Consider the following 26,723-nt stretch of genomic DNA (forward strand, 5'->3'; position numbering starts at 1 on the left):
TATATTTAAATAACTATAGTATATTTTTTAAAATTTATATAATTATATTATATTTAAACTATCTTTACTTTAATAAGACCTAAAGCTACAGATGATATAAAACTCAACTTATTCAAGTATTCCAAGATATTGTTACAAGATGAATCAGACTATCAAAATTATCAAAATTTTTCTAATCATTTTTATTTTTACCAACAGTATTAAATAAAAGTCCATTAACTGTGATGATATCTGTTGATTTAACAGTATTAAACATTAATTAATGAATTGCGATCTGTTAAATTTGGCTTCAGCTTGCACAGAATTTCTGATATTTTTTTAGAGATTAACTTTAAAATGTATTTGTAAAATGTAATGATTCTATTTTATATTTTATATATAAATGCTTTTGCATCACAATGAACTTCTTTCATCATTACATTAAGGTTGCTTATTTTGCATCAAACAGTTTATTTTATACACTAAAAAAATGCTTCCCTACAGAAGTATTGCTTTTAAATTCTTTAAAACCCGTGTTAATGTCTTTTAAATGTCTTTTTAAAAAGTGTAACTATTAACTAAAACTATTAATAAAGATAAAATGCAGTGTCATTGTTAATGACTGACAACTTATTGAAATTTTTTTTCTAAACATTTTCAGGAAATAGAAAATAAATAAATAAATGAATAAATTTTAAATACAAAGAAAAAGGGAAAAAAAAATCAAAAAAAAGAATAAGGTATTTTTTTGTTATCTAAGTCATGTCAGCAACCAAATACCCAAGCAACTTAGGTTCAGATCCCCACCCTAAAACTAAGATACATGTATTTGTAACTTGGATCTAACTATGCCTTTGTAAAGAGGAGATCAAGAGTTTTGAATTACTTTCTTTAAACCTTCTCAAGGTACGATGCAATCCAGAAACTCCATTGGAGATTCAAGTATTATTTTGTCCAAAGATCTTAAAACTTTAGCAGAGTCCATTTAAATGATCGGAGATTTTTTAAAAAAGCCATTAGAGACTTAACTAAAACAGTTTTATTCTCAAGAAAGTTTTTTACTTTTTTATTGGTGACAAGGAGATCAAGAATTTTCATTGGATGAAATAAAAAATGCTCATAAGATGTTATTCAAGTGGTGAAATTATGTTGATAATTTCCACAGTCAACTTTGTATTTAACAGACATTAGTTAATGGTAGTTTGTATTATTGCAAATGTTTATAAGGCTTGTTGTCTATTTTTTTAGAATTCATCAGCTAATGATCAGTTAGCAATCTAAAAGTCCTTGAAATTTCTTTCTCACTAATTAGCATATCACAATAGCAACATAAGTATTTTCTTTTGTGAAATTATATTTAAAAAATATATGTTTAGGTATTTCTCATTTAAAATTTTCATTGCATCTTAAATCAAGATAAATAAATAAAGTACCTAGAATGATGAGTTTGAGATCAGAGGCCAAGGTGAGCCAGGATCATACTTTATAAGATTTCAAATTTCAACAAAGAACAATTTGGCGCTCAAAAGATAGTCATTAAAGTTTAGAATCCCCTCAAAATATAAATGTTTCACAGTTCAAGAAAAACAATCAAAAATTAAAAAAAAAGTTTTTAATTTGTTTATGGTTTTTATTGGTTTTCTAAACTGGTTTTAAAAAATGGCTTCTGTCAACTGATTTAAAAAGCGTTGTAAAAAAACCTGAAGTAAAAATTTGCAGTTTAATAGTTTTTTGTACTTGTTTTCTCTTGTTAACTAAAAACCATACTAAAAGAACAAATATATAAATTTTTTTTATTTACTTGTCATTCATGAATGATTTTTGTTGTTGTTTTTTGTACATTTACATTTAGAGATTTTTTACATGGAGATAATTTTGGTCGTTTCTATTTTATTGTATTTATTATAAAGTTTCTAACTGTTTTTTTGTTTTTATATTTATAATTTTGCATTATGCATTTTGGTTTTTTATGATTTGCATATTGATGATTTATTTGTTTCTCATATAGATAATTCATTTGATTTAGGTATTAGTGATAGTAATGGTTGACTATGATATTGATGATGATTGATGGTGATGATATGTAATTGATTAGTCATATTAGATACATGTTTATACTATTTTTTATTTATATAATTTTATCCCAACCCATGTTCTGACTTTTTTTTTCTCTTTTCTTTTATTTGCTTGTCTGTCTTGGTTTAACTATTTGAGTGTAACCAAATGTCATAAATTTATTTTGCTGAAAATCTTTATTTTAATAGTTAAGTAAGTAAATAAAAAAATTGTGAATCTGTTTTTTTAAAATTTTTTAGGTTACAGACAATGAAATAATAAGTGTTAAATTTGCAATTATTTTTAAGGTAACAGACAGTAAAAAGATGGGTGTTGAATCTGCTATAAATAGTTTAATTAGTGCATGTGAAGAACTCACTTTAAGAAACTTGTCTTTCTGGAGGAGTGCTGATGGAAACATCACTTCACCACCATCTAAAATTGCTGAAAATTTATGTCCTAATGAATGTAATGGAAATGGAAAATGTAAAAATGGCACATGCATTTGCAATGCTACTTTTATAACAAATGACTGCTCCATCAAAAGAGGTTTTTTTTAAGTTTCATAATTCTTCTTCTTGGATTTTATATTCATATATATATATATATATATATATATATATATATATATACACATATATATATATATATATATATATATATATATATATATATATATATATATATATATATATATATATATATATATATATATAAATTTATATATATTGACTCAATGCATGGGTTTTGCTTGTGTCTCTGTTTTTATGACTAGACAACTCATTCTATTATCTCCTAATGAGGTTACAGCTCTAAAACTCAGTTTTATGGTTCTGAGGCCTGCTGGTAGTCAGGTTTGCCGAACTCTGTGGTAGCTCTCAGAGAGGCTGATTCTATCAACAGCTGAAAAATATCAAAGTATCAACAGCGCCATGTTGCGCATGGATGATGTCCCTGTTTGTACTTTTGGTGTACATTGCCAAGACCACATTTGGAGCCCTTTGTTACCGCTTAGGTTTTATTAAGAGTTATGAGGCAATTGCTTGGGCTATTAAACAGTGTACTGAGTACTATCTATGCTCTGAGTCAAGTTCTTTAACAAATTTAAAATTAATTAAAATACCAGAAACTATAAAACACAAAAAACCATTGTCATCATCAAGTTCTCTAAACCTATCATTCACTAATATTTGTGGTCTTCGAAGTAACATTTCTTCTGTTGAGTCTTATTTCTTGCAAAGTTCACCAGACCTACTTGCTCTTTGTGAGACTAATTTGAGTTAAGCTGTCTCATCTTGTGATCTTAGCGTTGATGGCTATCTTCCTTTAATTTGTAAAGACTCCAATAGTCACATGCGTGGTCTGGGCATTTACATTCATAAGAATTCACCCATTTGTTGAGAAACTAGGTTTGAATCCACAGGCTATTCTTTTATGTGCTTTTGTTTAGCACCACTTCACTCTATTGCTTTTCTCTTTGTTCTATATTGCTCTCTTTCATCTCAAAACTGCAATCTTTTCGATATTATTTCTGATCAAATTGACCAAGCCCTCCCTCTTTATCCATCAGCCAATATCATTGTTGTTGGTGACTTTGATGCTCATCATACTGAACGGCTTGGTTCTAGTGTCAGTGACTCTGCAGGCATTAAAGTCCACAACTTTTGCCTTTCTCAATCCCTAACTCAAGTAGTCAACTTTCCAACTCGCTTTCCAGACAACCCGAATCATTTACCTTCTCTACACGATTTATGTCTTGCTTCTGATCCTGGTCAGTGCTCAGTTTCTCCACATTCACTCTTAGGTGCTTCTGATCACAGTTTGATCTCTCTAAAACTATTATCTTATTCTTTTTCATTATCTGAATCGCCTTATCATCGTACCTCTTTCAACTACCTTAAAGCTGACTGGGACTCTTTCTGTGATTTTCTTCGTAATGACCCTTGGGTAGAAATCTTTCGTCTTCCTGTTGACAAATGTGCTTCTTACATAACTTCGCGGATTCAGGCTGGCATGGAATCTTTTATTCCCTCACAACGATTTCAGGTCAAGCCTCACTCTTCTCCATGGTTTTCCTCGCATTGTGCTGCTGCAATTTCCAATTGAAACCGTTACTTCCATATTTATTAGCAAAACAATTCTCCAGAAAACAGATGTTTGTTTATTAATGCCAGAAATCATTGTAAAAAGGTTTTGTCTAACACCAAAGCCCGCTATTCTCAGGTCATGAAATCTTGTATTTCATCACAAAAGTTAGGTGCATTCTGGAGAATCTTTAATAGTATCAATAAAAAGGGCAAATCTTTAATTCCACCTCTCTTGTATGGTTTAGACTTTGTCCCCTCACCTAAAGACAAAGCTGAATTGTTTGCTAAGAACTTTTCATCAATATCATCTCTTGATTCCACTAGTTGCATTCTACCTGATATAGTCGTCAAACAGGTTGATCCATTGCTTGACATTTGTATCACTCCAGCTTCTGTATCTAAAGTGATTTCCTGCTTAGACTCTACAGCTTGTGGCCCAGAAAACATACCTGTTATAGTCTTGCAGAAGTGTTCTCCGGAGCTGTCATCTACACTTTCAAAACTATTCAACAAGTGCTTATCAGAGTCTTGTTTTCCAGCCTGCTAGAAAGCGGTATCTGTTTTCCCTATTTTTGAAAATTCTGTTTCGTCTAACTACGATCCCATTAGTCTTCTTCCTATCATAAGCAAGGTTTTTGAATCTTTAATTAATAAACACTTAATCTCTCACCTTGAATCTAAAAACTTACTTTCTGATCATTGATATGATCACTTTTGACATTTGACAAGCTTTTGATAAAGTTTGGTATGCTGGACTTCTCCATAAGCGTTCTTCTTACGGAGTATCTGGTAGCATCTTTAAGATTATTGAATTCTTCCTTTCCAATCGTAGTATAAAAGTTGTCCTTGATGAACAGCACTCTTCTTCTTATTCTGTAATTTCAGGGGTTTCTTAAGGGTCAATCCTTGGCCCTATACTTTTTAATTTACATTAATGATCTTCCAGATATTCTCACATCTAAGGTGGCATTGTTCTCTGATGATACTCCCATTTATTCTCGTCATGATAAGAAGCCAACACTCTCTGATTGCTTGGAGGGAGCATTTGAACTTAAAAAGGATCTCACCTCTGCTACAGCATGAGGCTCACAGTGGCTGGTGAACTTTAATTCAGATAAAACTCAGTTTTTTCAGTCAATTGTTATCGCACTAATTTCGATCTTCCTATATTCATGAGCAGTAATGTACTCGATGAGTTATCTACTCTTCATCTTCTAGGATTAACTCTTACTTCCGCTCTTTCGTGGAAACCGTAAATCAAATCCATTACAAAATTAGCATCTGCTAAGGTTGCATCTCTTTATCAAGCTTGACCCTTTCTTACTCTGAATTCTATTCTCTATCTCTATAAATCTCAAATCCGGCCTTTTATGGAATATTGTTGCTATATCTGGGGCAGATCTTCTAATGATGCCCTTTCTCTTTTAGACAAGGTGCAAAAACACATTGTAAACATAGTTGGACCTGCTCTTGCAGCCAACCTCCAACCATTATCACATCATTGTAATGTTGCTGTATATATGTATATATAAACTACAAGCTTAACTACAGAGTATCAAAAAAAACTTTAAATCTTTATAGAAGATATATATATATATATATATATATATATATATATATATATATATATATATATATATATATATATATATATATATATATATATATACTCTTATATGTTGTCTGAAAGTTTTTTCCATATTTTGTTGACAAAAAGTAAAAATTAAAATGCAAGACTGGAATTTTTTTTTTTTAATAATTGATAGACTGCCTGCCCAAACCAAACCCTCAGTTGATGTGGCAGCACTCCCTTTCGGTTAAGGCTAAAAGATAGTAGATGTAGCAGCACTCCGTTGCGAATCAGGCTATTTCTCAGTCGATACAGCAGCACTCCCTTGCGAGTCAAGCTATTTGTCAGTCGATGTAGCAGCACTCCCTAGCGAGTCAGGCTATAAGATAGTCGATGTAGCAACACTCCGCTCATGATTTACAGTGAAAAAAATAAAAATAAAAACATTTTATTTAAAAAATTAAAAATAAAAACATTTTATTAAAAAAAATAAAAATAAAAACATTGTTAATATTGTTAAAAACATTCAGAATGTTTTTAAAAACATTCAAAATGTTTTTAAAAACATTCTGGTCAATTAAATTTGCGTTTTTGTGGTTTTTTAAAAAAATGATTAATTTGTAATTAAATTAATGGTTTTGACTTTCGTCCACCACACAAATGTTGGACGAAAGTCAAAAGTAATTTAAAGTGACGTATGTGTTGGCATAAGAATCACTTTTTTCCTTGTGCTCTTCCCAAAGACAACAAACCATAGATCTATATATATATATATATATATATATATATATATATATATATATATATATATATATATATATATATATATATATATATATATATATATATATATATATATATATATATATATATATATATTAGACTATTTCAAAATTGTATTTAAAAAAAATAACTTTTGAACTTTATTTGGGCTGCCCTTTGATTTGATGTGGTTTGTGGTCAGGAAAATTAGGTCAAAATTGCAAACTTAAATAATGTGTTTTAGGGACAGCTCAATTAACTTTACTTTTTAACAGGTCCCTATTATTTTGAAAAAAGAAGTTTTTTCAAAAGTATGTCATGTTGGGTCTTAAAAGTAGCAAAATTCTATAAAGATTTCAAAAAAAAATATGATAATTTTATACTATAGTTATTATTTTAGATTTAATTGCACAGAAACTGGTTTTTTAATTAGAAATAAAAAAAGTACATTTTTACAAGTTTTTAATAAAAGTTTTTTAATTTATTTTTTATAAAACAATTATTATTTTTGAAATTTATATATTTTTTTGCTTCTTTTGAGTACCAGGTTGACTTACTTTTAAAGAACTTTTTTTTTTAAATTTTAGGACCCCATTGAAAAGTAAACTTAATTGAGCTGTTACTAAATATTGGAATAATGCTTTGAAACTTTAATGGTTTACTTTTTTTCATCAATTACCAATATTTAAACATCTAGCCACTTAATTATTAAAAATTTTTTATTTGGAGCTGGTCTAATATATATATATATATATATATATATATATATATATATATATATATATATATATATATATATATATATATATATATATATATATATATATATATATATATATTGGGTTGGGGAATAAGTTCGTTCGGTTTTTTTCAAAGAGCTTTCTTTAAAGAAAAAACAATTATTACAATAAATTAATCAATTATGTATGATAGTTATTAAACAATAGAATTTATAATAATAATTTTTTACATGAAACAATTATTATTTTTAAAGTTTTCATAAAATTTCGCTTCTTTTGAGTACCAGGTTGATCTACTTTTGAAGAATATTTTTTCTAAAATGGTAGGGGCCCTATAAATGTTCAAGGGACTTAGGGCACTGAAAAAATTTTTTTTTCTGAAAATATTTTTTTTTTCGAAATTAATCCTGTGATATTTTATTATATCTCAGACATTTAGTGCTTATTACAAGAAAATTTTTTAAAAATTCTGTTTTTCAATACACCCTATTGGGTATTCCATTTTTAAGGGTGGAAATCAGGAAAAGCTAAAAATATTCGAAAAAGCAAATAACACAATTCTGTAGAGCAGAAAAGGCACTGTCTAATAAATACAAACACTTTGCTCAACAAAAAACAAATCCTTTAAATTATCTTCTTCGAAAAAAACTGAACAAACTTATTCCCCAACCCAATATATATATATATATATATATATATATATATATATATATATATATATATATATATATATATATATATATATATATATATATATATATATATATATATATATATATATATTTATATATATATATATATATATATATATATATATATATATATATATATATATATATATATATATATATATGAAATGATAGGACAATCTCATCATTTTTTTTTTTTTCTTCTGTTTTTTGTATTTTAAAATTCAAGGTATGCGAAGTATATTAGGAAAGTGTTACCTTACAAGTATGTGTGCGTGTATATATTTATATACCAATGCATTTTTGCTCACATACAAGTATATATATTTATATATGTTTACATAAGTATATGTGTGCATATTTATACATGTAAACATTGTATATGTATATGATATGTTAGGACAATCTCCTGTTTTATATGGCATACCAAACTCTGGACTATGTGATATTAGGGATAAAGATTGCATTCGTACTCGTGTCATTGGAAAAGACTTTATTGATTCCAGTTCTTTATCCTGTAGGATGACAGAAGTAAAGGTAAATTATGATTTTAGTTTCTACATTTCGATTAATATGATAGTTCTCTAAATGTCATATTTTGGTACCAATTTCATTTGTAACATTTCTAGCACATGGTTTTAAGTGTCATAGTTTTGCACTTACCTAAAATGTTACATTTTATGCCTCACTTTTAAGTTTTATTTAGTAAGATATATTATTATATTTTAGGTACATTTATTTTATATTTTTATGAAATGTTATTTTCATATTTTTATGCCACTTATGTCAAAATGTTACATTTTTTTGAAATTTAAGTATCATATTTTTATACCATTCTTCTTAGTATCGTATTGTTATGAAACTCTTCTAAATATCATACTTTTATGCAGCTATGCCAAGCATCTACTGATCATTTTTATTTTGCAAGTTATTTCATAAAATGTTTGAAATGGCTTATCAAATTTTTAAAAACAAAACTTTTTATTTTTAAAGACAAATATTTTTTTATAGATTTCTGAAAAACCGTTCGAAAAAATAGGGAAACCTCTGGATAACCAAGGACAGCTTCTAAGCTTTGCTGAAATTAGTTGTTTGCTACCAACAGTGCCAGTTAATATTAAATACTCTTCTATCCAACCTGGAAAACCTGTAGGAGGGTATTTAATCAGTGTGTCAAACAATAACCTGAACTTCAGCTATAAAGAAACTTTACTTCTTGTATATGACTCTAAGTGCATGGAATGTAACATCACAGACACAACATGTAAATGGAAGGTATTTCTTGACTATTTTTGGTGGAGAAAATATTTCTTTTAAAAAATACAAATATATTTGCATAGAAAATAATTCTTTTGTGAACAAAGTGAGTTACTTAAATGATGTTGTTAAAAAATAGAAATAGGTATATTGCTACAAATTCTAATTTTAATGTTGTAATTTTTTTTTTTTTTTTTTTTATTTATTTCTAATGTTTAATTTTTATTTTTATGTCTAATTATATATATATATATATATATATATATATATATATATATATATATATATATATATATATATATATATATATATATATATATATATATATATATATATACACATATATATACACATATATATATGCACATATATATATATATATATATACACATATATATATATACACAAATATATATGCACATATATATATATATATATACACTGAGGCATATTCGTTTAGACGCATCAATTTTTTTCTCTTTATCTTAATTTTTTTCTATGTATTGTCAACTGATATGCATGCAAGTTATTATCAAAATAATTGTTGTGTTGTGGGCTAATAAAAACCACAAAAAAATTTTTTCTATGTGTCTTTATTAACATGAGAGTATGTTTGATATACAAAAGCACATTTTTAAGTTGGAATATATCTATAGACGCAATCAGGTTAATAACGGTAATTATTGATTTTTAATCACTTTTACACAAATAAATTGATAAATATTAGTGTAATTTGATCTTTTGCTCTGCCAGTATCATTTTTATTGCATTTTACGAAATGCCTAAAGGAAAGTATTTGACAGATGCTGAAAAAATACAAATTAATTTATATCGTAGCTCAGAAATCTCACCAGCACTCTCTATACGAGAAATAGCAAGAAAAATTGGAAGATCTGACCATGTTGTACGAAACTACATTGCAAAAGGTGACAATTACTGTGTAAAAAAAGCAACAAACGGCAACAAAGTATTAACAAATCGGCAAATTAATCGAATTCGCTTCGAAGCAACCAAAAATAAATTGAATGCAACACAAATAAAGGATAAATTATTATTGCCTGTCACCAATAAACATGTTGCACATATTCTACGTACAACACCAAACGTAAAGTGGAAGAAACCACACCAAAAACCAATGTTAAAAAAACACCATAAAATTGCTAGATTACAGTTTGCTAAAAACCATATGCATTGGACTCATGAGTGGCAAAACGTAATATTTTCAGATGAAAAAAAGTTCAATTTAGATGGTCCGGACTCTTACAGTTGTTATTGGCATGATCTAAGAGGAATAAATGACCCACAAACAAAACGAAATTATGGAGGAGGAAGTTTAATGGTTTGGGGTGGATTTTCTTATTCAGGAAAATTGGCTCTGTGTTGTGGTTTACCTAAAATGAACTCGATAAAGTATACAGAAATGTTGGATGATGTTCTCATAACTTATATGGATGAAAACATGGACGATAATGCCATATTTCAGCAAGATAATGCTGCAATTCACACATCTAGGCATTCTATGAAATGGTTTAAAGACCACAACATCCCGGTTCTCGAATGGCCAGCTTGTAGCCCGGACTTAAATCCAATCGAGAACGTGTGGGGAATGCTATCAAGAAAAGTTTATGACGCTAAAGCAGCCGGACACCAGTTTAAAACTGTTACTGAGTTAAAGTGTAAAATCCTTGAAGCATGGTCCGAGTTGGATCAAACTACACTTCAACGACTAGTGGAGTCAATGAAAGGCAGAATTTTTGAGGTGATCCAGTGTAATGGAGGACATACGCATTACTAATTTCCATCTTTTAATGTCAAAAATATGACTGCGTCTATAGATATATTCCAATTAAAAAATGTACTTTTGTATATCAAACATACTCTCATGTTAATAAAGACACATAGAAAAATTTTTTGTGTGATTTTTATTAGCCCACAACACAACAATTATTTTGATAATAACCTGCATGCATATCAGTTGACAATTCATAGAAAAAAATTAAGACAAAGAGAAAAAAATTGTTGCGTCTAAACGAATATGCCTCAGTGTATATATATATATATATATGTGCATATATATTTGTGTATATATATATATGTGTATATATATATATATATATATATGTGCATATATATATGTGTATATATATGTATATTTTTAATGTTTAATTTGTTATTCTTTTAAATGTCTAATTATTTGTTTTAATATATTTTAAATTAAAATACAATGAGTATAGGAGTATAGGATAGTATGAGACCTAGGATTAATAGTTTCTTCAATCTTTTTTACACGTTTTAAACATAAAAATTTATTAAAGTTTATATAGAAACCTTTATAACTTTAATAAAGGTATTTTTTTAACTAGAGAAATAAAGCATACAAAAAAAATGATGTAAAGCAATATCAATAAATATTATTCTATAAAAAACTTTTTGAATATATATATATATATATATATATATATATATATATATATATATATATATATATATATATATATATATATATATATATATATATATATGTATATAAATATATATAAACCATATAACCAATAGTGAATAGGAAATATAGGGAACTTTTTGTTTTGGCAGACAATTTTATTTATTAAATTTCTTTGTTATCTATAAAAGAAGTTGTTTTGTTTTTTTTTTCGTTTTTTTTTTGTTTTTGTTTTTGTATGAAGCTGTTAAGCAGTAATCATTCCTCCCAAAACCTTTTTCAGTAGTGATAAAAGTATCAAAGAAAGAAAAAACATCAAATCCATATATAATTATCCTTAATATTCTTTATCTATATTACATGAGTTATTTATGTATATCTGTATATCAAGGCTGAAAGCAACCACTATTCAAGTTTTATGGGTTACCAGAAAGTTATGAAGGGAGTTTAAAAAATACACATTTTTATTATTGTAAATTATTACTTTAGTAATTTCGATAATGGCGATGATGTTTATCTGACTGGATAAATTAGGTATAGATTAGGTGCTAAGCCTCTTTGAAACTCCGGTAATGATAAATGCGATTCTGAGGAGAAGTTTATTGCCACCACTACATAAGTTATGATTACACAAAAGCAATAATGTTTTTTCTTAATCTTATACCTCCCATTATTTTATATTTATTCATTTTAAATATACATATACATATTTGTTATATCTACAGTAAATACAAAAGTATGTTAAACTTTTGTATTTACTGTAGATTTATGGTTACTTATGTTTCTTGTTGTTTTTTTTTATTAGATTTCTATTATATGTGCATGTCTAAATTATTATTATTATTTTTTACTACGCGCTTTACTATAATGTCTTCGTTTTATTCTGAATATCTGTTCAATATACATTTTAAATTTTTTTTTATCCTTTCTCTCTTCCTAATTTTTTCCTTATTTCACCTGGGCTTGACAGCTCTGTCTAATCCTTTGATGCATATTTTTTCATCGGATTTTATATAAGGTTTTCATAAGAGGTGATTATTAAAAGATAATCTGAGAAGACATAAAGTAGAGGGCTCAGTTAAAGTGTTGTCATTCGTCAATATAAAATCTTGAAATTTTTAATTTAGGAAATTGCAATTGTTGATTTTTACTATTTATAAATCAGTAAAAAAAATTACTTGTAAAATTAAATTAATTCAGTTGAAAAAGAATGGATGAATGAATAAATACCTTTGTTTAAACTTTAAATAAATTTATATATAAAACTTTATATTTATACTATATTTAACTTTAAATTTGTATTATATTTAACTTTAAATTTACATTATATTTAACTTTAAAATTATGATAAATGTGGCTAAAACCATCCGTGGTTTTATCCACGCGTGGTTAAATGTCTTTGGAGTGCCCTTTTTTTGAGTTTTTGACCTAAGTAAACATTTTCTTTCTAACATTTTAAAACTTTCTATGAATTGCTCTATAGCTCTGAGATTGCAATTTCACGAATGGAGACAGGTTTCATGTAAATGTTTTTAATAATAAAAAACACTTCTTTAATACATATTAAAAATAAATGTTAATAAGAATATATATATTTATGAATTTTTTTGTACTTAAGTAAAAGTTATGTTTTTGAAAATTTGTTAATCAAATTTAAAGTAGACCTATAAAAAAGTTAATAAAAAATTGTCAATTTCTAATGAAGTAAATTTTGGTATCAGTACATGGTAGTGATTAAGTAATTGTTTTATATTAAATTCTTTTTATTTATGTAATGAAGATAATTAAAAAGTAATAGTAAAAAAATGGTTTGAAAAAAAAATTAAAAAACATGTATTTGTAAAAATATATATTTCCTTGTTTATTGTTAAATTGCTTATCTTTATTCAATTTTTGTTTTTCTTTTAAAATAAGACAATTTATTATAAACATTAGTTTTTATCACATTATTATTCAGGATAACAGTTGTAAAATTAATGAATATTGTTTTGCCACAAACGATCCTAATCCAAAACAATGGTGTGAAGTTTGTAATCCATTAAAAAATCGAACATCGTTTTCAGAAAGAACAAGTAAGTGCAGAAATAATGGTCTTTGTATAAAGTATTTTAATAGTGTATATATATATATATATATATATATATACATACATACATACATACATACATACATACATACATACATACATACATACATACATACATACATACATACATACATAAATACGTACATACATTTATATATATGACAACTCTATGACATCTAACAAGACAAAATTAAGATCAGATTATGCCGAAACGCAATAAATTTAATTGAGCAAACTAATTAATTTTTTTTTTTTAAATAAAAACATTCTGAATGTTTTTTTCTTTGTTTTTTTTAAACATTTTGAAAGCTTTAATTTTATTTTTTAACTGTAAAATATGCGCAGAATGTTGCTACATCGACTATCTTATAGCCTTCTGCTTCAAGGGAGTGCTTCTACATCGTCTTAGGGTTTGATTAGGGCTGCCAGTCTATCAATTAACAAAAAAAAAACTTTTTAAAGTTTATCAGTTCTTTCAAATAAATTTAAAATAAATGATGTATAAAAGTGATAATTTATTGGAAAAATATATATGTGTGTGTATATATATATATATATATATATATATATATATATATATATATATATATATATATATATATATATATATATATATATATATATAAAACTTTGGACCGGTTATTCTTATTGGCTCAAAAACACCTTCAATCAAATCCTCAATCCCAAATACCCTTTATTAGACACCTTTACAATCATTTTAGCTTAAAAACATATCATTTTAAAAGTTTGCAATGATTGTTATTTTTCTACATTTTGGTGTTATATCTTGCTTTATTACAATAAGATATTTTGTTTAAACTTGAAATTATTTCATAAGTTATATGAAATAACTTTTGAAATATCATTTGTTAGATAATGCATCTAAAATGCTGCATTTAAGTTTACATGTTAAATTTTTTACCAACATTGTTTATAAACTATTGTAAACTTTTAATTTTTTATTGATGGCTAAGTGAACATGTAAAAATAGTCAGTCAAAAGTTAAGCATTATGATTGGTTTTGCAAGTGAATTTTTAGATTCTGAGGTATCATTAAATGGTGTTATTAATTACGGTCTGCTTCTAAGAAGAGATGATAACTGTAAAGCAAATGCAAAACTTAAAGATACAAATCCTGAAATTTATATTATGGTGAACAAAGTCGGTATAAATAAATTAGTTAGAGTATAGAAAAAACTGATGCTGTTAACTTCAGTAGTAATCCTGAGATCATTTCTAACTTGCAATCTACTCAGGTTAAGCTTTATGATATAGCAAAATGTAAGTGTGACATAGCTTCTTGTGAGGAGGCAAGTTGTAATTCTTGTGTTTTTAAAGTATATAAATTTTTTTTTTTTAAATAAAAACATTCTGAATGTTTGTTTTTTTTTAAACATTTTATATGCTTTAATTTTATTTTTTAACTGTAAAATATGTGCAGAATGTTGCTACATCGTTTTGCATTTACAAGAAATATTTCATATTTCTTGTAAATGCAAAAGAGAAAACAAATTCCTAGAATAGAACTTCAATTTTTAAAATGAAGTTCTATTCTAGGAATTTATCTCAAAGAGAAAGATTTGGAACAAAATGCTGTATGCAAATGAGTGCTCAAGATTTTTTAAGGTGGGCTTTTGTAAAAAGAATGTGACTGACAATGAAACAATGACAGATCACAAGAAAATTAAACACTTTAATTGAAAGTGATGATAAAGGTACTTTAAAAAATAACAAAAGTTTTTAAAGATAAAATAATTCCAGATGATTTAAAAGAAATTCTAGTTGGCTCCCACAATTGGAACTTGGAAAGTAGGCTTTGCAGTGTCTGGTGTTCACAACATAGACTAAATGGAAACAATGTTGAGAATTTAAAACAACTTGTACAGTTCTGTGTTGGTGTATACTCTGTATTATGGTTTGAAATTAAAATTAAAAAAATTTTAATTTCAATAATTCTAATCAACATAGTTATCAATCGAGTTTAATCAACATAGTTATCAATCGAGTTTAATCAACATAGTTATCAATCGAGTTTAATCAACATAGTTATCAATAGAGTAGTAGTAGTGAAACTAAGTATAGTTTAATTGCTGTTAAAACTTTTACTTTTTTTAATAATAATTTGTAATAATAAATAACTGTATAAAAACAATTTATCTTATAATGTAAATTACCTTATTAAGTTGCTATAATATCTAATTTCCTTTATTCCTACTTTCCATCAAATTTCATTTTTCCATCATTTAATAACTTTATTAGGGTATAGGAAGATATGTTTAACATTGGTAGAAACGCTTTTATTGTTGGGAGGTTTATATTATTTGTTAATATTAAAATTCTTTTTTTTTTTTTTTTTCTTTTTCTTTTTCCTCTTCATATGGTTCAACCCCCATACACTAAAAGCATTTCTACCAATGTTGGGCATAACTTCCTAAAATTAATTGACAAACATTTTCCAATATCCCCTCTCTTATATGTTATTTAATCGAAAAAAAAAGTACGTAACAGCTGCACCAAAAATATTGACAAAATAATAAAAAGCCGCAACAAAAATATTTTATCTAAAAATTTAGATTAACACCCACCATAAAATTGCATAAACAAACAAAACTGCCCAATGAAAGGAAAATGTTGAATCTCAAATGTTATTTATAAATGTCTAGTGTTGTTATTATCATTCCATTAAAACCTAACATAATAAAAATATCCAGATAAATATATACTGGCTTATCAAAAGCGAATGGAAGAAACAATGGACTAACCTTAACAAATAAAAAACTGAAAAATTCAACCACCTTTTCCAAATACATATGGAAATTAAAAAAAAACCTTAAAGTAACAGCCAACTTAACCTGGTTAATAATTTAAAAAGTTCCTGCTTACAATAACGTCAGAAAAAAATGCTTACTTTGCCTCCACGAAAAACGTTTTAATTTCATACAAAGGTCTGCTAAACAAACAACAAAATCAACAAAAACAAAGAATTGCTAAACAAAAAACTGAACTAATATCAAAGTGTCGTCACAAAGACAAGTCTTTGCTTTACAACCACAAAACCAAAGATTAGGAAACCGAAGGATTGTAGGAAGCTTGCGAACAATAAAAGGCTTTGTAATCTTTGTAATTTCTTGTATAATAAGAAAATATTTATAACGAAATAATATATTTTTTTAATAATGTATTTTTTGCCTGATGATTGCTAACGTATGTAACGTTTAGTAGTAAGCATTATGTTGTTATTTTTTACTTTATCTCGTCAAACAAACATATAAATCTCTGACATCATTCATCATTAAAGAAATACAGATAATAAAATTATATATATATATGTATGTATGTATGTATGTATGTATACGGTTGTAACTATTTGTTATTATCCGTCCTTTAATTTCTAAAAATTTTGTTTTTTTTATTCAAAGATAACATTGCTCCATGGTTTAAGAAAGTTATACCTAAGCAATACACTTTCAAAGGGCAACAATGGATATATGATATACCAGCTTATGATCCTGAAAATCAACCTTTAATATATAAATTTAAAGGCGAAAGTCATGGAATGAAAATATCAACTGCTGGAATTTTAACTTGGAATCCTAATAGAATTGGAAGTTTTATATTTACAGTTAAAGTGACTGATCCATGTGGTTTGTCTGCTTTTTCTCAGTTTGAAGTGGAGACAAAGCAATGTGGTTGCGAAGGAAAAAATGACGGAATTTGCATCTGGCAAGGAGACCCTGGCAACATCAATTCATCGATTTGCCTATGTCCCAAAGGTTGCACAGGAGAACTGTAAGCTCGATACTTTATTTAAGTCATGTTTTTTGTCTCTCTTTAGTTTTTTTTGCTCTACTTTTCTGTAAAACTAGATACAGGTAATAGATATAAATGACTTTATAAATTATCTTTAATATATTATTGGTAGTGTAGCGTTAATCTAGTTATAGAAGCTATATAAATGAAATATTTTAAATATTGTGTGTGTATGTATATATATATATATATATATATATATATATATATATATATATATATATATATATATATATATATATATATATATTATATATGAAATATTATCATCACAGCTATAAAATAACAATTTAAATGCACCTAAATCTATTATTGTGTTTTATTATTTTTACTGCATGCTTGCAAACTTATGCACACTTTTTTTGTTCTTTTTAAAATAATTGAGTTTTGGTTTTATTTAGATGTACCGAACAAATCGATGGTTTAATTTGCAAAATAAAAAGTTAGTTTTTTAATTTCATAGTTTTTTTGTGTTTAGGAAATTTTTATTCATTTTATTTTTGTATTTAGTTAAAAACGAAGTTCCTAAGAAGTCAAGAGATCTTTCTGACACAACGCTGGTTATTATCATTGTTTTTTCGGTTTTACTTATAGCAGTATTTTCTGCATCGGTTTATATACTTAAAAAAAAAAAGATTTTAATTGAAAAATCAAAAGTTGCAAACGTCTCCAGTAATCAATCCGGATGTGAATCTGGAATTTTAATGAATAATATAAAAAGTTGCGATAACAGTTATAAAAACGAGGCTTTTGTTAAAAATGAAATTAACTCTACAAAGAACAATAAGCAGGATCAGAAACCATAAATTTTCAAATAAATGTGTATAAAGTTTTGAAAAATATTTACAGTAAAAATGATTTCATCGTGATTTTAGATTTTCATCCCAATCCATTTGAGTCAATCAATCAAGCAATGTATGTATTAAGCAATTTTTTTTTTGCTAAAAATTTGTTAAAGTATTTTTAACGTAAAATGAGTTTCTGGTAATCGAAACAATTTGCTATTCAATTACAAGATTGTATAAAATTTATTTTTTTAAATACTTTGCCAATGAAAACGTTAAAGAGTATTTAAATCAATAAGCAAAAAAAAAAATTTTAGCATATCTTCATTACAAGCTTTATTGTTTTTGAAAAATATATTTAAAAAAACGCTTTTTTAGACAACATATATTGACATTAACTTTGACTTTTGAAAATTTTTTGTTTAGTTGAAATAGTATTATGGGCCGCCGATAGCCGTCACGCCGCCTGAGACAGCAAATCTGATTAGCGCCCTTATTTATCAAAATTTCCCTATATTTTATATGAAGGACTTTTTTTTTTAAGGTACCCCTTTGATATCTGCCGCGCGGGACAAATTGTCGTTTTCTCCTCCTCTCGGCGGCCCCGAATTTATCATAAATATCAGGAGTTAAAACTCTAGTCTTAATAGAACCATGAAAAAAAAAAGCGATTGTATATTTAAAAATAGAATGAAAACTTTTATAAGAATAAAAAGTTGTTCTCTGTTATCAAAATATATTTTGTCTTTATTAAAATTACGTCGCGTCGTAAACTACTTAAGTTTAAATTTAAAAAAAAAACGAAAAAGTTACGCTTAGTTGAATTACGCTTACGCTTTAACATTATGTCTTAAGATGACTAATCTTACACTATTATGCCAATAGATAACTAATCTTTTATTATTATGGCTTTAGATAATAATAATAAAAGATAATCTTTAAAACATTGTAACGTAAGAATGAATCTCAATATCTCCAATCTCTGAAAACCAATGTAATTTGATTTGTATATTTCTATTGAAAATTTGCCAAAGTTTTCAATTAAAATATTGATATTTTGCTTTTTAAAGAAAAATATTTGTATGCAATTTTCATTTTAGATTCAACCAATTCAATTATCGGTAATATTTTTAAACAAATATTGACAAATAATTTCATTATTTAGATTTAAGTTTGAAGGTTTTTTTATCAAATAAAATCTACTTATCTTAATTTATAGTGCAATAAAGTCTCGTTGAACCATGTCTAATAAAATATACGGGTGTAAAGTAGGTTGTTTAAGCACTTTTATTTAAGGTAAAATAAAAACAATTATTTTAAAATTACTACTTTTGACTCTTCAAATATGCTTGAGAAAATAATTCTAAAATGTATACAGTAGAAGGCAAGATGTATACAGTAAAATGTATACAGTATATACAGAAAATATGTAAACATGTAAAAATGTATACAGTATATACAGAAAATAGTTCTAAAATGTATACAGTAGAAGGCAAGATGTATACAGCAAAATGTATACAGTAGACGGGGCAAGATACCGAACGTTGAGTCTTTGCAAAGATGTTGAATTTGCGTGATGTCGAATCTTAAGTATTTGAAAAACTATTATTCATATAGCAAACACATTTTTCAGTATGTTTATCAGGAAAACCTAGGGTAGCAGCTGGTACTCCGGCCCTTTTGGCTGGGTTATATATATATATATATATATATATATATATATATATATATATATATATATATATATATATATATATATATATATGTATGTATGTATGTATGTATGTATATATATATATATATATATATATATATATATATATATTTATATATATATATATTTATATATATTTATATATATATATATATATATATATATATATATATTTATATATATATATATATTTATATATATATATTCTTCTTTTTTTTTTTTTTTTTTTACAAATAAAGTAGTTTAAAATTGTTTTAATCTAAAAAAGCATTTGATTGAAGAGAAAAAAATTTTCAATTCACTAAAGTTTTTCATTTTCAGATTTCATTTCATTTCATTTAAAAAGCATTTCATTGAAGAGAAAAAAAAGTCCCTGAATCAATAATCAGCTGTGGCGCAAATCAAAAACATCTCAATAAACTGAGGTTGTGGTGTAGTGGTAGAGCGCTATTTTCATAAGCGAGAAGTTTCGAGTTCGATGCCAAACACGTCCCCGGTAGTACCGCGCTCAACTTTTTTCTGCGCGCAGCGGCCTTGTTTGTCAAGGTACGTGTTTTGGAGTTATAAAGTTGAGAGAGGGTTGTAACCACAAAAAAAGTAGACTCTTTGACTGTAGTGGTCTTCATGGCCTGGTAATTTTATCTTCATGGTCATGGTAAATTCAAAATAAAAATAAAAAAACTGACTTTAAAGAACATTTTGTAAATCGCAATCTGAAGTCACATATAGAACAAAAAATGTTACCAAAAATTAATTTAAAATTAAAACAAGATTTATCTCATACTAAATTTTTCTCTTTTTGCTATCAACATATGTTTCAATTATTTGTTAACAGAGTTGTTACGACATAATATGTCTGGCAGATCTGTCGACATAGTTTCAGACATATTTTCTGCCAACATAAAATATGTCTCGCATATTTTCGATTGACATATTTTGACATAATTTTATGTCTGAATTATTTTCTGCTGACATAAAATATGTCAGACATATTTTCTGTCGACATATTTTGACATCGTTTTATATGTGAATTATTTTCTGCTGACATAAAATATGTCAGACATATTTTCTGTCGACATATTTTGACATAATTTTATGTCTGAATTATTTTCTGCTGACATAAAATATGTCAGACATATTTTCTGTCGACATATTTTGACATAATTTTATGTCTGAATTATTTTCTGCTGACATAAAATATGTCAGACATATTTTCTGTCGACATACTTTGACATCGTTTTATATGTGAATTATTTTCTGCTGACATAAAATATGTCAGACATATTTTCTGTCGACATATTTTGACATGATTTCATGTCTGAATTATTTTCTGCTGACATAAAATATGTCAGTCATACTTTGACATATTTTTATGTCTGAATTATTTTCTGCTGACATAAAATATGTAAGATATATTTTCTATGGACATATTTTAACATAATTCTATATCTGAATTATTTGCTGTTTGATATTCTTGAAGAAAAAATCAATCTAACAAATTTATTGCGCATTTCAACTTAATTTACAGAGTTAAGTGAAAATGGTTGCCGAGCAAACAATTTGTTTTTTCGATTGCATTTCACATTTTGATTTCAAATATGCAACTCATTTTTTACCATTACGTCAAGTTGTAAAAATATTTGGGTTCAGATCTTTAATATTTGGGGTAAAGTCCCTAATATTGTCAAAAAAAAAAGTTGTTCAAAAGTATGTCAACTTGGGTCTCAAAAAAAGCTTATTTTAAAAGATAGAATTTTAAAAAAAGCTTATTTTAGAAGAGATTTTAGAAAACATAAAAATTTTTCCTTAAAATTTTTTGGCAAAAAAATGATTTGAAAAAATGCTAAAGACACTTAAAAAAATGTCAACAAAATGTTTTTCAGCAATAATACAAAAAAAACTTATTTTTATTACAAACGAATAACATCTTTAAAATCTCTATGAAAATACGCTTCTTTTGAGACTCAGGTTGACATACTTTTGAACAAGTTTTTTTCCGACAATATTAGAGACTTTACCCCAAATTCTAAAGATTTGAACCCAAATATCTTTACAACTTGACGTGGTGGTAAAAAATGAGTTGCATATTTGAAATGAAAATAAGAAATCCTACATAAAAAACAAATTGTTTTCTTGGCACCAGAAAAAAATTTTGTTTTTGTTGACCTGTGTTATGCTTCATAAAACTTTTATTTTAAATCCTATAAGCAAATATCTTTTGTTTCATAAAGGTCTTTTTCTGCCCTTTTTAGGGATGTATCATTTGATAGTATTGACAAAGTATTTTTAGCGATGTATCATTTGAGAGTATCGACTAGTATTGATGCATCATTTGATAGTATTTGATAGTATTTGATAGTATTGATTAGTATGGATTAGTATCGGCGATTTCCCTTATTAGAATGTAAAAACCATCTCAAGCTGAGTTTTTATTACTGAAAATGGTTTTTATTAATATGACTAAACTTAAAATTATTCTCTTGATTAAAATAATATTAAAAAAAAAACATTTTTAGTTATTTTTAACTAATAGTTGATTCATTCAATAAATTATTCTCCATTTTTGACTTTAAATCGTAAGGAAAACGAAAAAAATAATTATTCCAATATATATTTCACTCAAAACACTTTATGCAAGTTTATGGCAGTTAATTATGCTGTTATAATGCAATTGTCAATTATTTTATTGTTAAATAAATCATAACTATTATAACTAAAAATATATTATTCGTAATTAGTTATAAATTATTACCGGTTAGTCTTCTTAATATGAATTTAATGAGCTGAATATAACTTTTGTGAAATATTTCAAATTCTTCAGCTTAAATGAATTTAATTTGACACGAATTTTTTGAAATTCTGTGAACCGTTTTTTTCATAGAATCTTTTGAATTCAATTTTTCATAATGAAATCTTTTTCAGGATTAACTAATAATTAAAAATAACTGAAAAAGTTTTTTTTTTATTATTATTTTAATCAAAGAAATAATTTTAAGTTTAGTCATACTAATAAAAACCACTTTCAGTAATAAAAACTCTGCTTGAGATGGTTTTTACATTCTAATAAGGGAAAGCGCCAATACTAATCAATACTAATCAATACTATCAAATACTATCAAATGATGCCTCAATACTAGGCAGTATTAGTCAGTAATATCAATGTCAATATTAGTCATAATCAATAAATAAGTCATAATCAATAAATAAGTCAATAAATGCCAATATTAGTCAATACTATCAAATGATACATCGCTAAAAAGGGCAGAAAAAGACCTTTTTGAAACAACTGATGTTTGCTTGCAACTGATGTCAGCAGAAAATAATTCAGACATAAAATTATGTCAAAATATGTCGATAGAAAATATGTGGGACATATTTTATGTCGGCAGAAAATATGTCTCAGACATATTTGACAGATAACAACCCTGTTTGTTAATATGCTTTCACTCTTTTGTGTTTTATTTACACATATTTTTTATTTGTGTTTTATTTACACATATTTTTTATTTACACATATTTTGTGTTTTTTTATGTTTTGCAAGAATGCAATTGTTTTTTAAGTTAGTATTTTTATTTTTGATAAAAGGAGAAATAAAAGGAACACATTGTTAATATGCAGTTATAAAACAAATATAATATTAGTTTTTGATTTAGTATGCTCATTTCCAATGGTTATTTTCGAGTTGTGATTATTTTTAAGGATTATTTGAGTTCAAATTTGCATCCTTTAGTACCCTGAAAAGAAAAAAATATATAGACTTATATATATAAGATATATAGACTTAAATATATATAGAAAAGAAAAAATATATATAGATTTAAATAAAGTCAGAAAATAGGCAATACAGAAAAATAGTCAGAGACCGATGCTAAAAATGGTGAAATTCTACGGAAAAATCTTGTTGGAAAAGAGGAAATCAGTTTAATTGATTAAAAAATTTAAAAAAACTGTGACAGTAACGGATGAACTTATATTAAGGCTTGGTTCAATGAATTTAGTTGGTTATTTTATGATCGATCAGAAGGCTGTCTTTTATTAAACTAGTACGAAATAGAGGACTCCAGTGTTTATAAGACTGCAACTATTCTAAAGATTAAGAAAGAAAGTTTAAAGGTATCATTAATTGACCAAGTGACGTAAGCAGTTCGACAAAAAGACTTGCTAGCTCATCTCAGAACATTGAAAACCCTGTCAAGGGTTTATCTGAATGAGGTGACAATGATAAAGAATCCAATATTTACCACTATATATTGGATAAGAGTAATAGTGACAAGTTATAAGATATTTTGATGTCTAAAAAAAACGTTTTCTATTATGACGTTTTCCAAGAGCAAGAACAACTTTGCACCTTAAAAGCACGAAGACTGTTGAACTAATAAAAGATAAACATTTCTGTTCAACACTCGCAGATAAATTCTCAGATATTATAAAGAAGGAAAAAATGTCGTTTAATAAAAGAACTTACAGCGACAATTATGGAGTGAATAAAAATTTATCGGAGAATCTGAATGCGTCATCGGTCTTTATTCAGATGTCTTCAAATTACAAGTTGCATCTCAAAAGTAAAGATATCCTTTTGAGATGCAACTTGTAATGCACAAAAGTTGCCAGTATTAGCTTTGATGAAGCATCAGTTATGAAATGATAGGCAACAAGCTGAAATATATTTTTGGACAGCAAGCTCAATATTTTCATTGCAATATTTTTATTGCATAGGATATGTAGTGAGCTGATTTTTAAGAATACACATGCAACATCATTGCTACTGTGGGATTCTCTCAGCATTGCCCAGTCAATTTATGCAATTGTTGGGGCATATCTAAAGCGTGCTGTCTTGTTTGGAAAAATCTAAAAGATATTGCATGATTCTGAATCTGATGAACACAGACATTGCGGCTAAAGTCTATGTTAATTACTTGATGGAAAACACGAATAAAAGCAGTACAAGTGGTGTTGGAAAAGATTTCAGAACGCCGTTCAATATTAAACAGTTTTCAGAGTGATAAGACTATTGCGGCAAAAACAAGAGCATGAATTAAAGGATATTAACCTTTTATTACCTTTCATCAGTAAAAGCACTTTTTAAACTGCAAGTCACTTCTACATTATTTGTTACTCTAAAGAATCTATTGAAGCAGTTACAAGAAATTAATCTGACAGGTGTTGTCGTAGTGTTGTATTCTTCATTTGAAATTCGTCTCGGAAATTCGATCAAATTAGACAAAATAAGAAGTATATTGGAATATTTAAAGACGACAAAAACATACCTGGAATTAATGAAGAAAATGAGTCTGAAACCGAGGTTACACAGCAACGAAGAACATTCTCTAAACCATCACGCGATTTAGTAATTACTAAAAGGCTGACAATGGGCGGTGCAATGACTGTTTTTGTTAAATCATAGCAAAAACTAAAGAAACCTTTTTTTAAAGCAATTGATGCAACTCATAACAGTTTGAGATTTGAACAGGAAAGATTAAAAACTGTAAAAAAAAAAAAAAAATAAAAGTCTTGATTTCTAGAATGCCTGTTTCTTGGCGGTCCATTTATTGAAACACTTTGTATGTTCCATACAGTAGTTTATACCTACTTTGGAAATATTAAAAAAGAAAAAGTCTTAAAAGATTAGTGATTTTAAATAGTCCTACCAGAACCTTCTAAACACAACCTCACTCCAAAGCCACATTTTTTTTTTATGTCATTAAATCAGCTACTCGTCAAAACTGCTCAATCGGGATAAACACCGAGCAAGCAACTGAATCAATGCATAACATATTCTCCACCCATTTGCAATGTTACGAAAGATCCAGTTTCCGTTCACACTATCAAAAAGAAACTGACAATATACTTTTTTTGTTTTTTTGTAGTTATTTTAGGTGCTCCCAGAAGTTCTTACGGTCTTATCACAGAGCACCGCGGGAGAGCATTTAACCTAGGACCTCTGGGTTCTGAGCCAGAACTCTAACCACTGCGCCACGGCTGCTCAAATATTTGATTGACAACAGCAAAGATGCATTTTAAATAATGGATTGTGTATAAGAATACTTTATTACTTTGAAATCTGAAGTTTTAAATCTTCTTCATTATTCAATTAGTTTAGTATTTTTGGAGAATTAATGAAACATTTAAGACAAAAAAGTCATCTTTTTCTATATCTACGTATTTAAAGTAGATTCGGAGCATTAAAGCGTTACTTTTTTTTAATACAAGGTTTGATTGTATGCTACTTTTGTCTTTAGAAAAATAAATTTTTTATACTTAAAACCACTTTTTCTGATTTAGGGATTGCCTTTTTGTGTACTACCCATGCTTATGAATCCGAAAGTTTTTTTTACGGCTCGGCTCCGGCTTTAGCTCCTAAGAAATGTCCGGCTCCAGCTCTCGAACTTTATAAACAAAAATTGCAAATTTTAGTAAATATTTTTTGATCGCATTTGCGTACCCAAATTCGAACCTATTACAGAATTTTAATTAAAAGTTCATACGGTAAATGTATTACTATCACTACTCTAAAACGGCTTATTACATTTGCAAAGAAAAATGTTTTGGGTAAATATACATTTTTTTCTATAAATTATTCATCCAAAACCATGGTTTCTAGTTCTAATTCTACCGAGTGGGCACAGGACCTCAGAAAGTCGTCTTTTAAACGTTCAAAAGACGTTCAAAAGACGTCTCTTTTACGTCTCGAGCCGCCGGGGTAGTATATTTTTTAATTATGCTAACCAGTGGGTAAATATGAAATACC

At 26.8% G+C, this 26,723-nt stretch overlaps 1 protein-coding gene across 1 annotated transcript in view; it reads left to right on the forward strand.

Annotated features, from left to right (window-relative positions):
* Window positions 1-18,333, forward strand: part of LOC100201245 (fibrillin-2) — a 92,051-nt gene extending 73,718 nt beyond the window's left edge. Inside the window, exons 65-71 of the mRNA XM_065795015.1 lie at window positions 2,343-2,583; window positions 8,283-8,419; window positions 8,894-9,157; window positions 13,537-13,651; window positions 17,085-17,454; window positions 17,877-17,917; window positions 17,986-18,333. Coding sequence (XP_065651087.1) covers window positions 2,343-2,583; window positions 8,283-8,419; window positions 8,894-9,157; window positions 13,537-13,651; window positions 17,085-17,454; window positions 17,877-17,917; window positions 17,986-18,281 — 1,464 coding nt within the window. The 3' untranslated portion in view covers window positions 18,282-18,333. The remainder of the gene's footprint in view (window positions 1-2,342; window positions 2,584-8,282; window positions 8,420-8,893; window positions 9,158-13,536; window positions 13,652-17,084; window positions 17,455-17,876; window positions 17,918-17,985) is intronic.
* Window positions 18,334-26,723: the final 8,390 nt, after the last annotated feature.

This window comes from Hydra vulgaris, chromosome 04 (genome assembly GCF_038396675.1).
Source record: "Hydra vulgaris chromosome 04, alternate assembly HydraT2T_AEP".
Taxonomy (NCBI): domain Eukaryota; kingdom Metazoa; phylum Cnidaria; class Hydrozoa; order Anthoathecata; family Hydridae; genus Hydra; species Hydra vulgaris.